The following is a 17,393-nucleotide window of genomic DNA, read 5'->3' as shown; positions in this document are numbered from 1 at the left end:
TCACTGATAATTGAAACAACAGGAATTGTTCAAACTTAGAATATGAGAGATTATTATTTTATTCTCACCGTGTAAATTATAATTCAGAGAAAAAAAAAGAAAAAACATTTTAAATTCTCTATATTATAGAAATAATTGAATTATTCAAATTTTGGCAAATTTTAAATATTTTGCAACAAAATTATTTTTTAGCGCGATTAATTATTTTATTTATTTAATAACGGAATTTTTAGATATTAAAGAAAAATAATTGTTTTTATAATTTAGATAATGAGGGGGAATATTTGTCTTTGATATTGCGATGAATGAAATTATTTACGACTTTTGGTATCCTGTAATAATTGATTCGCTTTTGAATTTTGGAAATTCCAACATAAACCTGTGTAATTTTCACAGCGAGAGATATAAAAAAAAAAAAAAAAAAAAAATTACATTCACGATCGTGGTTTACAGCTTGAAATGACGGTTCTCTCTCGATTTCCGTAGTTTGCGCACTAGAATGTCAATTGCCACGAGAGGTAAATGTCAAAAGCACTTTAATCGAAATATGATACCTATTATATATATATATATATATATATATATATATAATAAAGGCAATATTTTTTTCATTCATTATTTGGTAAATCATTACTTTTTTAAATTATAAAAAAAAATTATTTTAGTAATAAAAATATGTATTAAGTAAAATATTTTTATTTAAATTGTAAAATTATATTTCAATATTGTAGAAAACGAAAATTTAGAAATATCAATATTTTTCTCAATTTTTGATATGTTTTTTTTTTGTGTTGTATAAAAAAAAAATCTGTCAATTTGAAAGAAAACATCTCAAGGTTTTTTTTCCACACACACACACATATGAATAATTTATTAATAAACATTTCAACGAATTCAAATCAAGAAAATAGGTTTTTATATTTTGTAAAGAAACATATTTTTTTTTTTTTTTCTCTTGATATGCTTTTTATTATATTCAAACTTTAAATATATTTCTTAGACTATTGAATTCTTTGTGATTAAAAAAAAAAAAAAAGTGACAAAATTCGTTGAACAATAAGTGTAATACTTGTATTGCGTACAAGTTTTGTTTTAATAGTTCCATACTTGATTCACACAAAAAAGTAGTGAAAAAATAGAGGCGTATTTTTGTTACTTTTCCCTAATTTTCAATTTACCAAAAAACTAATTTAATTTTTTATTTTATTATATTTAAAATATCAGAAAGATTATATAAAATTTAAGAATAAAATGAAAATCAGGGAAATCATCTAAAAATTGAAGACTGTAAAAAATTGAGAATTGTTTTTTTTTTTTTTTGTTTGTTTTAAATGTGACTAACCAGTGTCAGAAGTGCAGGAAGATGTGTCGACATTATCGTTGTTGCTGTCCGTTGATGAACTGTCATTGCTTTTGATCCGCCTTTTGCGTAGTTTTTCAAACTGAAACTCCTCGACGGGAACTGCACATGAAGAATAATTGAAATCTTTCGTTATTATAATGCGACGATTTTTTTTTTTTATCGTGCAAGAATCGCAGAACCTTTTTTTTAATATAGGAAAAAGGAAATTCTTTTGTAAATATATATATATATAAAAAACGAAAAATAAAACATATTTATATTATATTTTAACAAATACATATTTTTAAGATAATATAATATATATATATATAATCGACGTTGAGCCTATAAGATTGTCGAACAAATTATATCTCATTTTTCTCTAGATTCTAATTAATCGGAACACTAAATCAAATTTTTAAATTTAATTAACATAATTTATGTATTTTAAATAAATTTATATTATTATAAAAATATATATATTAAATTACTCTAATTGAATTTAAATGGAATTACAATTCCTTAAATTTATCTAGAACATAGTAATTTTTAAAAAAAATTTACAATTTTAAAAAATATTTCCGTTATTTTAAAAGAAATAAAAAAGTGTTAACAAACGATATGATTATTTGAGATTCGTTTGGTTACCATCTGAATCCGGATCTGGAACTGGATTTATTGCTGATGTTTGCATAGGTATAATTTCAGGTTCTAAAGGTTTTGTTGCACAATCCTCAACAATTACTTCCTCTGCCAAACTACTTCTTACAGCTTCTATTAAAATTAATTAATTTATATATTAAAAACAGAAATAAAATAACTAAAATGAATAATTTAATTTTAAATATATCTAGAAATTATTTTAAAAAATGAATAATTTACCACTAAAAGCTTGAGGATATTGTTGATTAAGTTTATTTTTTATTAATCTTATCTTCTTGAAAATATAATCCAAATCCTTTTTCATTTCAACTAAAAGTGCTGTATGCTTTTTAAATTCTGTGCCCGCAGTTTTCAATCTATTCACTGATAATTGATTACAATTTGTCAGCATTTCGTTTGTTTTTTCAAATCGCTGTAACCTAATTAATTTAATTTGAAATTTAATCAGTGATTAAAAAAAAAAAAAAAAAAAAATCATGAAAGAGTAGAAAATTTAACTTACATTTGCTTTTGAGCACGAATCATTGATTCAACATCCTGTTGATCGACAATTCCAGCAAAACCTTGAATAAATACCTCCGGTGCTGTATAATTTTGAAAACATTCAAAACTACCGGTATCGGATTCTGGAGTTCCTTGAGCAGTTGCCATTTCTTTTTTTTATTATTGTTAAAGTAGAGAAAATATATTTATTCGATAACATTAATTTGTCATCATAAACACTTTATATTACATATTATTGATTTTATTCAGAAATATTCTTTTTCATTAATAATAGTTTTATAGTTATAAAATAAATTAATTTAATATTAAACGATAAAAATTCACGCACGAATCATTGAAAATATTGATGTGGAATTTTGACAGATAATTGACAGGATTAACAGGTTATGTTTATGCGCATGCATAACAAGATATTTTGTCACAATTGGTTGAAATTAAGCGCGGTTATTTTGAATTCACAAATAGAAAATAAAGAATTTAAATAAGACGGCAAAATTTTGTCCAATAGAATATTTTTTTTACAATTGTTTACTCATGCGCATTAAAATTAAATTGAAAATAAATAAAAATAAATTATAACACTTTATTGAAAAAAATAATATTAATTGAAAGAAATAAATAAATTTTCCTTTTAAATAATAAAATTTAATTTTATTAAATGAATTATATTTTAGATATTAATTTGACTAAATGTAAGTAATCAAATTGAACGCAAGCGCACACGTTTCATGAACATAACCTCAATTGTTTATGTATAGTCATTTGTCTTGTTTTTTTTTTTTAAATAAAGAAAAATTTAATTTTTTTCTAATATTTGGAATTAGAGGAAAATCATCGGTATATTTAGATGTAATATGAATTTTTGAAAAAGAAAAAAAAATATTGGAGGTGGTAGATCTTTGTATTTTTTTTTTTTTAATAAAAAAAAGGGCAGGGCGAATGTCGTGTTTTCAAATAGAAAAAAAAGGTATATAATATGCGATTCGTGTGATAATAGTCTAAAATGAATATTAAAATAATGTCGTGTCAAATAAATGGTTGTGATAAAGAAACATGATTTCAACAAAATGAGAAGGTCTTATAATTCAGATGTACGTACAGGCGATGGTCTTGAGGTTACGAGACGTTTATACAGGTAAAAATTTATAGTTTTTTAAATTTAATTTTCTTTATTTTAATATAATAATTGAAATATTTACAGAAGTATAAGTGACATTGCCAAAAGACTAAATGAACAAAAAAGTCATGCTTTGACAGTGACGGATATTTTTACACCTTCTGGCGAAACATTACGCACTAAATTACGTGATTATTGTGAAAGACTAATTTTTAAGGATCCAGTTAGTCATGTTCGTAAAACAGAGGAATTACTTTGGAGACGAGGTTTTTATGATGTCGTCTCATTGGCGAAAAAGATACGAAAAGTAATTGTTTATTTATTTATTTATTTTAACATTTGAAAATATTGTAAAAAAAAAAATTTAATTTTTATATAGGGTAATGTTTGGAATGATGCTGAAAAAGCATTATTGTCAGCACATTTTGCTGTTGGTGTTGGTTTTTATCATCATTTAATTTTGCGACTACAAACCGAGTGTAATTTAGATCTCATTGGAGTCATTGATTTTGCTTATCCACATAATACAGTTAATGTAAGTAAAAAAAAAAAAAGATCGCTATTTATTTTATTAAAATAATTTTTTTTTTTAGATTAAAAGCAAAAATTCACCTTCGAAACTTGAAACCGAGGAAGCAAGACAATGCGCAATTCGTTTTATACATCGATGTTTAATATGTTTGGGTGATTTGGCTCGATATAGATTAGATTTAGAGCCAAATTGGGATCCATTAATTGCAACTCGTTATTATAAAATGGCAGTTGCAATTGATCCAAATATTGGTATGTCACACAATCAACTTGGTACAATGGCTGGAAATAAAAATTTTGGATTAGACGCTGTTTATCATTACATGAGAAGGTAAATTCATTTGAAATGTAAATTATTTTAATTAAAAGTTATTTTTTCTTTTTTTTTTTTTAATAATATTTCAGTATTTTATGCTCCGAACCTTTTGACGGGGCTGAGGGAAATTTACGAAGAACAATAGTATTACATTCGACGAGTGGAAAAGAAAAATGTTTAACACACGAGTGTATTGCAAAATTGCTTTCTCTTCTTCAATTATGGGAGAATGAAGAAACTAGTCCTGAATTTATAAATCAAGAATGCGAGGTAAATTACTTGAAAATATTTTTGAAAATCGAAAGAAAATTTATTTATTTATTTTTTTCAGTCGCTGCTAAACACAATCGAGAATTGTTTAAATCTCGAACGATCGTTTCCAAATAAAAATCTTGATGAAGTAGACGATATTGAAATGTATCTTCAAAAATGTAAAATTGATGATTCAATTTATTTCAATGATGATATAATTTTCAAAATAATGGCAATATGCTTAATGTCAATAACAAAATTACGCAATAAAAATTCCCATGATATTAGGGGAATAATTGCCTTTACATTGGCTGTGTTATCACAATTAGTTAATTCAACAATATTACGAATTCAAGAATCTCTAATTGATGTCTCGCTTGCGAATGGAGAAAATGTTGATTTAAATTTACAATTTGCCGATTTTAACGGTGAAATAATAAAAGAAGAAGAAGAAGAAGATGATGAAGAAGAAGAAGAAATTCATCTTAAGGAAATTAATAACGAGTCATTAAATTTAAATAAAAATGAAAGTTTAACAACAAATGGCAATTATACGAATGGAATTAAAAAAAAGGGACAAACAAAGGATAAATCAAAAAGTTTATTAACTAAATTACGTCGTAGAAAACGAAGAAATAGTTCCGATTCAGATAATAGTGATGCTGCTCAACTTTCATCGAGTGATGAAATAAATTCTGATATTTCAGAAACTGAGGAAGACGCACTAAGTAAAGAAAATCCCTTTTCCGATGATGCATTATCTGAAGATTTATCTGACGAGGAAGAAGTTGAAAAAGGTAATTTTTTTTTTCTTTCTTTCTTTTTCCAGTAAAAATTATTTTTCGTAAAAATATTCTTTTCATTTATATATAGATAATGCCATTACAACAGACAATCACAATTTTCCAAATGAAGAAAATCATGAAAAGACTAAGGCTATTTTAGAAAATGAAAATAAAATCAATGATGTTCTAAATGAAAATCCTAAATGTTCTGAAAGTGCCATAAAAAATTTAGATTCAAATACTAATGAAGAGAATATTGAATCTACAATTTTATATTTTGCTCAATTAAAAAAGCCAAAATATCAAAAACTCATATTCGATGTACTTACATCAAATAGTCTTTTGAATTCAGTAAAATTATGTTGCGATTGGTTAAAATGTCATCCGGATATTATAAAAACATGTGCATTAAATTTGAAAATTCTTATAAAACGTTTAACATTATTATTGAATTTAATTAATATTGATGTGAATATTATAAATTCAAAAAATTCCAATAATCATATTGAATTTTTATTGAGAATTAATAATTATGAGGAATTATTTAAAAAAATACCATTACCCGAGGATGTAAATATGAAAGGTTTAAAAGATTTAGAATATGCCCATAAAGAATTGGATTGGAAATTATTGCGAAGAATTAAAATTAATAAACGTGAACAATGTATATTGAGAAATTTAAAATTAATTGAATTTGGCAAATATCTTTGTTCAATGGATTATTTGGGATTAATGTATGATAATGAAAAAGAATTGTTTATTAAAAAAAAAATTGTGGATACAAATATTATTTCTAATGTTAATGAAAAAAAATCTGATGATCATCCAAGAGGTAAATTAATGAGACACATGGGAAGATTGTGGTTAAAAGCAGAAGTTCGAGCATTAGAAAGTCGATTGAGATCACGATTAATGTCACCTTATTTAGTACCTGATCATGATGCATTGGCAAAATATATACCGGCTTTAAAACGACTTGTTTTTGCGAAAAAATTTATTATCGTCATTCCTGCTGTTGGTGAGTAATTTTTTGTTTTAGTAAATTAATATTTTTAAATTAATATTTTAAAATTAATTTTTTTAAATTATTTAAAATTCAAGTTGTTTCTGCATTGGACGAGGTGAAAAAAACAAGTGGACAAGCAAGAGAAGCGACAAGATGGTTAGAGGCACAATTGAGACGTGGTTCTCGTTTTCTCAGGGCACAAAGACCACATGAAAGATTACCACTTCCATTAATAAAAGGTCCACGACCAAAGGATAAAGAATCATGGCTTTATTTTCAAATTATTGAATGTTGTCATTATCTTACACAACAATCAAATGTTGAAGTGACTAGCGATTCGGAAATTCCAATTGTTACACTCTTAACGGGATGCAGTGCTGAGGAACAAAAAGCACTCACAATTAGTCCTGAAGGTCTAGCAAAAAGTGCAGGTAAGTTTTTTTTTTTAATTTCTTTATTTTTTATAACAAATTCTAAATACATTTTTCTTTTTTCATGTATAAAAATAATTTTTGTTCATGAATAATATCTCTTTTTTTTTGGCAAGAGTAACATAAAATTTATACAATGTAAAATAAATTTTCAGGTGTTAATCTTGAGCATATTGAAGCATTTCATACAAAATGGAAAGCTTCAAGCAAAAGTCACGGTTGAACAGTTTTTTTTTTTTTTTTTTTTTTTTTTTTTTTATATTGAATGGGGTCAGCTTTTATCTCGCGTTGGAGCAACAATTGACTCGCTTCCAGAGAAGCATACAAAAAAAAAAGGAAAATTGCTTGAACGAGTTAACAGGGTTGGAAACCCGCGATGAAAAACAAATCCTTACTCAAAAAAAAAGAAACAAAAATCTGGAATGTCTTCTTTTTTTTCGTAAAACATTTTTTGAAATAAATTTTCCTTACAATTTAATTTCTAATATTGATTATTTTTGTGCATAATTTTTTAATCATCATCAGCGGTGAATTCGCAAAAAATATAATTATCATCATTGACGGGGAAATATTCATTTTTAAAATCCATACGACATGAATCTTGATATTTGATTTCTTTAACAATACGCAATAATGGTGTGGCGTTATTAAATTTTTTAACATCAAAATCAACATGACTACTCATACTTATGTTGAGGATAATTTTTCTAAAACCCGATTCAACAACTTCGACAGCAGTATCGAAAACATTTTCAGTTATTAAACAACAGCCTTCGAGAATTAATAAACGTAAATCTGGTGAACGTTCTATTAAAATACAAAGTCCTTCATCTCTTATTAATGGACAATGATGACAGTCCAAAACTTTTAAATTATGAATACTTCCAAGATATTTGTCAGTAATATTAAGTGATCGTGAAATTATTAAAAATTGCAAATCAGGTAATGTTGAAATACTCAGTACTCCATTATCCGTTACTTTTTTGCAATCTTAAACAAAAAAAAAGGAAATTAACATTTTATTTATTTTTTCTTATTGAAATAAATAAAATACTTACTTGATATATTCAAATAAATAAGTTGTTCACAATTCACAGCCAACGCTTCAAGAATATAATCATCAATTAAATTATTTCCACACACATTTAATTTTCGTAAATAAGTAAAACGTGGAATGTAATTAACACCTTCCATTGAGAGAAAATTTGAATCACGTATCAATCCTAAATTTTCTAAAGTTTCAGTTTGACTCAATAAATTTCTCATTCCTTTGTCATTGATAAATCGACAAGTATTTAAAACAAGAGTTTTCAATTTCTTAAATCTTGTAATTACCTTAAAAAAAAAAAATAAATTAATTAACATTAAATAAAATTTAACGTATTTTTTAATAGAAAAAAAAAAGATTCTTACATTACTAAGATGCGCAGGAAAAATTCCATCATTTCCTTCTAAAAATAATTCTTCAATTGTATCAAATGATAAATATGTAAATAATGTTCCGGGAAATTCAGTGAGACTCAATTGTTTAATATTTGTCATTGTTTTCAATAATTTAACCCACAAGAATGTCTCATCATAAAAAAACATTCTCATTCCAAATTCTTTTAAATTTTGACAACAATCAATTAATGATTCTAAAAATATATGCTCTTCTTTTTGTTTTGTTTTTATTGGCATTCTAATTGAATTTTCTAATCTACAAAGACAAAATGTTCTTTCGCATTCACGTTGATTTTCTTCATCACAAAGTAATCGTCGTTCGCATGCATTTAAAAACATAAATCTCATCATACGACTGAGATTTCCACTGTCCCATGATATTGATAAATCAGCAATATTCAATGAATAAATATTTGGACATGAACTACAAATTATTATTATTGTCGTTGAATTAAAATTTGGAAATGATATTCTTTTAAATGGTGGGAAACTTTTTTTTGTAAAATTAACCACTGTTATATATTGACTACAACGACTAAGAACTTTTGTAAGTATATCATTATCAATTTGTTTTTTATTTGTTCCACCCCAGCTTGTTAATGACAAATCAAGACTCTTGAATAAATACCATGATTCTCGACTAAGCCTTTGCCATCTTTTACTAACTAAAAAAAAAAGAGAGAAAGAATAAAATCTAATTACAATTTTTATCGATAAAAATTTACTTTCTATTTGTTCAATCTATAATTACCACTTTCAATGTTGACCTTGTCGAAAATTGGAAGATATTGAAAAATTATTCGTAAACAATCATCAGGTAGATTTTCAATAGGACTTAAATCTTCAACAATCATTGAATTTTCCGTATTTCCCATAATTCCTTGCAGTTTTTACTTTAATAATTTAATGTCATCTTCGATAAAAAAAAAAATAATAATGAACTGTATGTGATATCAACACTAAAGATTAAAAATTATATAAAACATGAATATATATATATATACATATATAAAAGAAATTTTCTTATCAGTTACAGATAATTTTATGACAACATAGAATAAACTATTAAAAAAAATATAATATAAACTTTTTCTTTTGTTATAAAATTAAAATCACTAAAATTATTTTAATCATATTTGAATTTTTGACAATATTATATTGCGTCGTCTTTTGCATGACAGTGTTACGAGCCGAGTTACCTTTTATTACGCAACTCTAAAAATGTAATATGATTGGCTGGATTCTCTTTAGTTAAATCCTTTAAGAAGGAAGCGGGAAGGTTTAAATGAAAGATTATTAAATTCCGATACAACGGAAGGGAAACCCGTTCAAAGGAAGAATAATTATTAGTTCTTCCTTCGAAGGTAAAACCCTGTAATTTATTAATATGATAAAATACAAAGCTGACTAAGGAGTTTAGAAAACAACCTTTCAAGCCAGAGTCAAGATTAGAACTAACTTAGAGAGTTTTTGGTCCAGCGGAGTCGCTCTCCGCTTTTGGTCCATTTTGAGTTTGTGCGCATGCTTCACTATGGAGCGTATTCGCTACTCCTATACGTGTATCACTTCACTAACACTTATCACATCGTTCCTTAGTGTTACTTATATGTTCACACATACATAAGAGAGATTATACACAATCTCTCCCATCATACAACATACTATTTATTAAAATATAATAAACATTAATCATCACAACATTATATGGTTAATCCATAATTATATTATTATAATATAATTATAACAATATTAATTATGATATAATTATAATAATATTAAATTATAATATTCTGATAATCAATTATTAATTAATTAACAATATTAATAACGCTTAAATACAAATGTGTAAATATACTGAAACATGTACATAAATAATTATTTAATTATTTATTATTAAATAAAGCATTTCTTATACAAAGCATTTCCGTTGTAAACTTTCGTTCATTGTTTAGCCCGTACGCGACTTTTCTATTGAAGGTAATAAAAGTCCGTGTCTGGTCAACATGTGTTTAGTGTCCCTTTTTTTTATAGAAAGGATCACATTTTTTCAAGTGGTTTTTATGACGTTCTAGGTTTACATTTAAAATTTGAAAATGAGAGAAAATATGAGAATATATTTTCTCTTATTTTCTTGGACTGATTTACGACATTTCTCTTTTAGTATTTTGTGTTGCTAAAAGAAATACGATATTGGAATAAACTTAATAGTTGACGGAAATACTTTAGAATTAGTCATGCTATTTTCTTTTATGTGAAAGACTCTATTATATTTATCGTGAGAAAATATTAAGTGTTTTAAGATGTTTTATAATTAATCCTCAATTAAATTATTTAAATCTTAATTAATCACATCGATGTATCGCTCATTCGATACATCGAAATGATTCGAGCGAGGATTATAGTCGCTCGTTACACTTTCCCCCTTAGAGAGATTTTCGCTAGAAAATTAAAATAAAATATTTATACTATTATTGTAAAATTATTATTATTTTTTTTTTTGTTTTTTTTTTTTTGTTTTTTTTTTTTTGTTTTTTTTTTTGTTTTTTTTTTTATTTATTATTATTTATTTATTTATTTATTTTTTTTTTGTATGTACCTACATTATTTGCATTTGTCGTATTTTAAGTTTTGTGCACTTTAAAGAGTATATAGTATATATGTGGATAGTGCTTAACATTTGTTTCGCCTTAAGGTGGCATTGTTAAATTGTTCGCGCTGCATCACCATCTTAAAGTTTTATATTTCTTGTCTGCAATTGTAACAAGCGTTGTTTACATTATCGAAGGTGTCATATATTTGCAATACAGATTGTCAAACAATTATTGATTGATTACAAAAATGTTATTTTGGAAAGAATATAATCAATTATACAATAGTTAAACAACTTTCTGATCAAGGTATAGTTGATCAGCACTCTCTCTCCCCCTTAAGAGTATGAAAAGTGTATTTCAATCAATTTGTTAATTTCAATAATAATTTGACAAGGTATGTATTGCACGAAATATACATTTTTCATGAAATTCAAAATTTACATAAATTTTTATAAAACAATTTATTTGTTTTTAGAAAATTTTCAAAACTTGTGGTCGAAGAAGGTTAGTATGAACAACTTTTGTTTTGTTTTGTGAAATTTGAATTTCAACATTGTTATCCTCTAAAACTTTTATTATTTTATAGGGACCAGCATAATCTGTGTCTAATTTCGAAGTTTTGTTGTTTCTTTGTAAATAAACGGAATCATTAACTTCATAATTTTGTGAATTAAGTTTCAGATCATAGTAGTGTTTAGATTTTTCTTTTGCGGCATGAAGTTTTTCCCTAGCAGTAGACTGGGTTTCAACAATTTTTTCCGATAGAGTTTTCAAAAACAAGTCGTATGTTAATGACAAATTTCTTTTGGCAAATTGTGAAGGAACTCTTGCATTTTTACCGAAGATTAATTGGTGTGGAGCGAAACCTGTTCCTTCATGTTTTGAAGTATTGTAGGAAAACATGGCATAAGGTAACCATTTATCCCAATTGTTTTTATTACAGAAGTTTTTTAAATATTGAATTAAAACATGATGACTCCTTTCTAGAGAGCCCAGTGATTGTGGGTGGAATGCAGTTGAGCGAAGTTGTTTAATTTTGAAAATTTTGCAGAAATTTTCCATCAACTTGCTCGTAAAATCACGGCCCTGATCCGTGTGTACAATTTGAGGACAACCAAACTGTGAAATAAATTTTTCTGCGAAGGCGTTAGCAACGGAAACAGAATCAATTCTGCGCAAGGGCGTCGCGACAGAATATTTTGTCAAATTATCTTGAATTGTTAAGATAAATTTGTTACCATTTTCTGTTTCAGGTAATGGACCAACTATGTCCATTTCAATTTTTTCGAAAGCTTCTGTTGGGGTATCGGTAATCGACATCGGTTGACGCGTTTTTACTCTAACGAATTTATTTAATTTACATGTTTCGCAATTTTTTACGAAAATTCTAATGGATTCACGCATATTTGGCCAATAGAAATTTTCTCTAATTCGTTCGAGGGTTTTGGTAGCACCTTTATGGCCGCCTGAAGTTGATGAATGATTTTCGCGTATTATTTCCGAAATATCGCTTTCATTCGGTATTTCAACTTCACCATAGCAAATTGTGATACTATAATTATCCTGACCAAATATCTTTTTTATTTCAGATTCAATACTCGGCCATGACAATTGATTTAGACCGTTTCCAACTCGGGATACATTGACAGAATCAATATCCAACTGATCCATAGCAACCTTCAAAGCATTTAAGGTGGAAATTACGTCAATATAAGTTGGTTTAGAGTCAAAAGTTGGTTTAATTATCATATTGAAAACGCAATGATCTTCATATTTAAACACTATAACATTGCCAACTTCAATATTTTCATTGTCTTCGTTAAGTAAGTCGTCAATTTTCATTCTATTTTCAGTGAGTACTTGTTTGTTTGTTTCGGTAGTGAATTTTCTGTCGGCAGGTATAAAAATTGCTAAATTGTCTTCTCTCATAAACAAATAATCTTTAGAATTTTTTATGCAAGAAAAGTTTTGGTTAGGGTGACTGTCGTCTTGTGAAGTGTTATTTGTGTCAATTGTATTGCAAATTTTTGTTCTGTCGCGATTTACTTTATTTTTTGTAATTTGAAATGAATTTTGTTTATTTTTAACGTTTAAGACATATTGAAGATTTTCTGTCCGTTTTGCTTTGAAATTATTTCCAAATTCAAGATCACTATTTTCTTCATCAGAAATGTTAAAAATTTTATCGCAATTTTTATTGATTTTATAGAGAATTTCACCACTACACGGATTTTTCGCCTCTTGCTCAAATCCAGCATGGTTGAAATTTGCGCATGAACCAATCGGTTCTATATCAATTTCGTGGCTGCAGTCCACCTTACGATCTCGCAGATCATCATTCTCATCGTAAGTAATTAACTTGTTTATGTTAATTAGGTTATCCTCGATAACCTCCATGCTTGTGGTCTGGAAATTCTCGTCAGAAATGGTTTCACGAATTATTTGTGATTCGTTATCACCGCCATCCCAGTGAATGTTCAGAAAAACTGCCTCTATTCGGTCATCACTTTCATATTCGTCCAAGGAATTTTGAGGATGAACAGGTGTACAATTCACCTTGTTCTGAGGATTAGGATCAATTTCTAGTGGATCAACATCGTCATTTAAGGTTATGTCATTAGTGATACCTTGCAGAATTTCGTCACTCATGTCACAGGGATTCCGCGACAACGCATCAGCACCAGTATTTTTAGTACCTTTAATGTACTCTATTCCGTGATCGTATTCACTCAAACGATGTCGCCATCGGAGTAACCTTGAATTTGGGTTTTTCATGTTGTGCAACCATATTAGAGGTTTGTGATCAGTTTGGAGTTTGAATCTTCTCCCGAAAAGATAAGGTCGAAAAGATTCAACAGAAAAGAGAATTCCTAAAAGTTCCTTTTCTATTGTTGAATAATTTATTTCAGCATCAATGAGTGTTCTCGAGGTATACGCTACAGGAAGGATTTTTCCATCGAAATTTTGACTAAGTACTCCGCCAATTCCATAATGAGAAGCATCAGTTGTCACTATGAAATCTTTTGTAAAATCAGGGTACTGCAGCAGAGGTTGAGTGCAAAGAGTATTTTTCAATTTATTAAAAGCTTCATCCTGTGCTTCAGTCCACCTGAACTTTACATCTTTTTTGAGAAGATAAGATAAAGGTTTAGCAATGGTCGAAAAATCCTTTATGAATTTTCGATAATATCCAGCAAGTCCCAGAAATTGCTTAATATTTCTTTGAGTTTTAGGACGAGGAAATTTTTTAACAGCTTCAACCTTTTTAGGGTCTGGTTTAACACCATCTTGGGTAATAACATGACCAAGGTAAGTAACCTCCTTTCGTAAAAATAAACATTTTTCAGGTTGTAAGGTGAGCTTAGCCTTGTCAAGTTTCTCGAGGAGATTTGTAAATTTACGAGTGTGTTCTTGAAGAGTTTTGGCATAGATGACAATGTCATCCATGTAGACAAAGAGTTCGATGTTCTGTAGCCCTGTCAGTGCCCTGTCAACGAGTCTCTGAAAGGTGGAAGGGGCGTTCTTTAACCCAAAGGGCATTCTATTGAAATGAAAATGTCCAAAAGGGGTAGAAAAAGCCGTCTTCGCTTTAGAATCTGGATGCATTTTTATTTGATGAAATCCCATTGCAAGATCAAGTGTGGAAAAATATTGTGCCCCTCCTAGTTGGTCAAGGATTGATGTAATGTGAGGTAAAGGATAGGAATCTTTTACAGTTATGTCATTGAGACGGCGAAAGTCAATTACCATTCGCCATCTCTTTTTTCCGTCGGGACCTGGTTTTTTCGGAACAATCCAGACAGGTGAATTATACGGTGAGTCAGAATCTTCAATGCATTCATTTTTCTTTAATTCTTTTGTTTGTATATTAATTTCATTATTTAATGTTTCAGCCGGTCTGTATTGTTTTTGAAAAATTGGAGTGTCATCCGTCGTTTGGATACTGTGGGTAACTAGGTCAGTGGCTTCTAGAACATCTCCCTCAACATAAAAGCGATGTGAAAATTTACTTATGGGTGCCAAAAGACTATTTTTCTCTTCTTCGTTTAATCCTGAGAAATTAAAGAGTTTCATCAATTTCTTTAATCTCTCAGGTGATTTTTTTGAGTAACTTTTTCTTTGGAACAACAATTTCTACCTCTTCAAGTTTAACAGGTGGCAATGAAATTTCTATATCGTGCAAGGTTGTATTAATCGCAAAAACTTTTGCATAACCATTTTTTGCGGTAACTAAACTGTCACCTATGATTACGCCTTTGCCGACATCTATTCTTTCTAATAACCCTACTGAAATAGTATTTGATTTATCGAGAGGTAAAGAGACAAGTTTTCTAGTTCTTGCAGGTATAGTTATCTTGCAAGGGGCTGAAATTTCTGTTGGTGGAAGTTGCAATGTTAGACCTTCATTATCGAATTTAATGGAAGCGGAATTTTCTCGAAGAAATTCTGCACCTAAAATTCCGCATGTTTTTAATGGAAAATTGTCAGGTACAACATGAAAGTTGCTTTTTCTATTGAAAATATTGAGAGTGATACTACCGATAGTTTTTAATGTACCTTTTCCAATACCGGTAAGAAAATATGTATCTTTTTTGTTAATACCTTTTTTATTCCACACTCTAGAATATTTAATCAAGTTTAGTTCACTACCAGTATCAATTAGAAGTTTAGCATTAAAATTGAAAATAGTTTTATCTGAGACTTCTACAACAGGTTTTGAAGAATCACCTTCATTATTGTTGACAGAGAGCACAATTTTTTTAATTGATTCTACATTTGGCTGCTCTGAGCAGTGCTCGCGCAAAGAGCAGGGTTGGAGTTTAAATTTTCAGATTTTGAAATCGTGCAGATGGATCTTGATTCTAAACTTTTTAATATTCTTACAAAGCAATTGTCAGTAATGTGGCCTTTTTGTTTACAAAAATCGCATTCAGGTTTGGAATTATTATTTTTTGATGAGTTTCCATTACCATGTGAATTTTGTCCCCCTTTGTTATTATTATTTCCCCATTTTTTAAATTTTTTATTCTTTTTCCCTTTATTATTATTATTTCCGTTACCATTTTTTTTGTTATCATTTTTATTACCATTATCAGATTGATTATTATCGGAAGATTCTGGTTTCGCGCGGTTTGGGCAATTTCGCGAAATATGTCCATTTTTCCCGCAAGTAAAACAACTTCTGTCTTTACGATTTTTATCAATATTGTTAACCGTTTTTGATTTTTTTGCTTCGCTTTTAGAATTATCTACTTCGTTTAAAGGAGCGCTACGTTTACGTACATTGGAAACATATTTTTCTTGTTCCAATGCAATTGTTATTGATTCTTGAAGATTATTTGGAAGACGTAGGTTAACGCGAAATTCAATATTAGGAAGAAGTCCTTGGGTAAAATATTTTGTTACTAGTTTGTCATTTTCTGATAATTGTGATTGTACATATGGGTTAGAATTATCTTTTCGCGAAAGCTGCGATAGCTTAAAAAATAATTTACGTGTTTTTGCCGCGTAGTCGATTACCGATTCGTTTTCACCTTGTTGCAAACTGGTGATTTCACCTAAAATCGTTCCATAATCATCTAAAAAGGAAAATGATTTTTCTAGTTCTAGTAGTAATTCTTCAAGTGTATCAACTTGAGAGTGTAAGATAAAATCTGCGGCCTTGCCTTTAATTTTCTTTAATACGTATTTTAAAAGAAAAGGTTGCATTTGAGAACTTGTATTTTTTATTAAATATGAACATTCTTGAATAAATTTTTGAACTGGAATGTTTTCACCATCAAATTCTGGTATCAGTTCAACAAAATTTTTCAAGGATGAAATATTATTAGTAAGGATATGACCTGAACTTTCTGAATTTACTTCCTCAAAGGATGGAGGGTGTAATTTTGACGTTGATGATTCCGATGGATTTACATTTTTTTTGTTTTGTAAATGTTGACCTACTATATCAGCTATTTGGAGTAGGTCATTGGGATTAATGCGATTCATTAATCCTTGAGATTGTTGATAATCGTATGTATTTAGACGGTTTTCATGATTTACAATATCATTGTATTCTAAATCAGCACTCATTCCATCGTTCAAATATTCTTCCTCCATATCTTCCATATGGGGATGAAGATTATTTCCTTGTTGACTTTCAGACATTTTTAATTTATCAAAATAAAGCAAAAATTTTCAAAATTATTCAAAATAATTAATTATTTCAATTAATTTATTCAAAACATTCTCAATTTCAATGTTAGAACAATATTTAAATTTAATTTTAAATGAAATAAATCAATCATCAAGGAAAAAATCTTTCACAATTTAAAACTCATTCATATAGCTAATATATAAACTAACCTTTTGTAGATGATATATTTCACTACACTGAATTTAAATAAAATTTATATAAAATATTCGGAAA

At 27.9% G+C, this 17,393-nt stretch overlaps 4 protein-coding genes across 4 annotated transcripts; 1 reads left to right on the top strand and 3 right to left on the bottom strand.

The window, feature by feature from the left end:
- Positions 1-1,302: 1,302 nt before the first annotated feature.
- Positions 1,303-2,890, bottom strand: LOC127287381 (kxDL motif-containing protein CG10681). Its single transcript, XM_051314279.1, has 4 exons — positions 2,508-2,890; positions 2,225-2,424; positions 1,991-2,116; positions 1,303-1,462 (listed from the first exon to the last, which is right to left on the bottom strand). The coding sequence occupies exons 1-4, from the start codon at positions 2,654-2,656 to the stop codon at positions 1,338-1,340; spliced, it is 600 nt and encodes a 199-aa protein (XP_051170236.1). The 5' UTR covers positions 2,657-2,890; the 3' UTR covers positions 1,303-1,337.
- Positions 2,891-3,246: 356 nt separating this feature from the next.
- LOC127287371 (nonsense-mediated mRNA decay factor SMG5) lies at positions 3,247-7,425 on the top strand. Its single transcript, XM_051314256.1, has 9 exons — positions 3,247-3,644; positions 3,711-3,933; positions 4,006-4,161; positions 4,220-4,488; positions 4,563-4,743; positions 4,805-5,522; positions 5,599-6,528; positions 6,612-6,947; positions 7,103-7,425. Exons 1-9 carry the CDS (start codon positions 3,544-3,546, stop codon positions 7,168-7,170), a joined length of 2,982 nt encoding a protein of 993 aa, XP_051170213.1. The 5' UTR covers positions 3,247-3,543; the 3' UTR covers positions 7,171-7,425.
- Positions 7,375-10,892, bottom strand: LOC127287372 (uncharacterized). Its single transcript, XM_051314257.1, has 4 exons — positions 9,142-10,892; positions 8,361-9,055; positions 8,006-8,282; positions 7,375-7,937 (listed from the first exon to the last, which is right to left on the bottom strand). Exons 1-4 carry the CDS (start codon positions 9,263-9,265, stop codon positions 7,459-7,461), a joined length of 1,575 nt encoding a protein of 524 aa, XP_051170214.1. The 5' UTR covers positions 9,266-10,892; the 3' UTR covers positions 7,375-7,458.
- Positions 10,893-11,452: 560 nt separating this feature from the next.
- On the bottom strand, positions 11,453-15,072 carry LOC127287306 (uncharacterized). The gene has a single exon (XM_051314140.1). It carries the CDS (start codon positions 15,053-15,055, stop codon positions 11,453-11,455), a length of 3,603 nt encoding a protein of 1,200 aa, XP_051170097.1. The 5' UTR covers positions 15,056-15,072.
- Positions 15,073-17,393: the final 2,321 nt, after the last annotated feature.

The sequence above is a fragment of the Leptopilina boulardi genome, unplaced genomic scaffold (assembly GCF_019393585.1).
Source record: "Leptopilina boulardi isolate dan_hultmark-lab unplaced genomic scaffold, ZJU_Lbou_2.1 LbouV2_368, whole genome shotgun sequence".
NCBI lineage: Eukaryota > Metazoa > Arthropoda > Insecta > Hymenoptera > Figitidae > Leptopilina > Leptopilina boulardi.
Note: the sequence above shows the minus strand (reverse complement) of the source record. Positions and strands in the feature narration are given on the sequence as shown.

Excerpts from the sequence above, each read along its gene's own strand:
- LOC127287381 (XM_051314279.1), bottom strand. The coding sequence starts at position 2,656 with ATGGCAACTGCTCAAGGAACTCCAGAATCCGATACCGGTAGTTTTGAA. Across the intron at positions 2,425-2,507 it reads ATTCGTGCTCAAAAGCAAAT|GTTACAGCGATTTGAAAAAA; the intron begins GTAAGTTAAATT and ends TAAATTAATTAG. Across the intron at positions 1,463-1,990 it reads TCCAGATCCGGATTCAGATG|TTCCCGTCGAGGAGTTTCAG; the intron begins GTAACCAAACGA and ends CTTCATGTGCAG.
- LOC127287371 (XM_051314256.1), top strand. The coding sequence starts at position 3,544 with ATGGTTGTGATAAAGAAACATGATTTCAACAAAATGAGAAGGTCTTAT. Across the intron at positions 5,523-5,598 it reads CGAGGAAGAAGTTGAAAAAG|ATAATGCCATTACAACAGAC; the intron begins GTAATTTTTTTT and ends ATTTATATATAG. Across the intron at positions 6,529-6,611 it reads TATCGTCATTCCTGCTGTTG|TTGTTTCTGCATTGGACGAG; the intron begins GTGAGTAATTTT and ends TTAAAATTCAAG.
- LOC127287372 (XM_051314257.1), bottom strand. The coding sequence starts at position 9,265 with ATGGGAAATACGGAAAATTCAATGATTGTTGAAGATTTAAGTCCTATT. Across the intron at positions 8,283-8,360 it reads TTCCTGCGCATCTTAGTAAT|GTAATTACAAGATTTAAGAA; the intron begins GTAAGAATCTTT and ends TTTTTTTTTAAG. Across the intron at positions 7,938-8,005 it reads TATTTATTTGAATATATCAA|ATTGCAAAAAAGTAACGGAT; the intron begins GTAAGTATTTTA and ends TTTTTGTTTAAG.
- LOC127287306 (XM_051314140.1), bottom strand. The coding sequence starts at position 15,055 with ATGAAACTCTTTAATTTCTCAGGATTAAACGAAGAAGAGAAAAATAGT.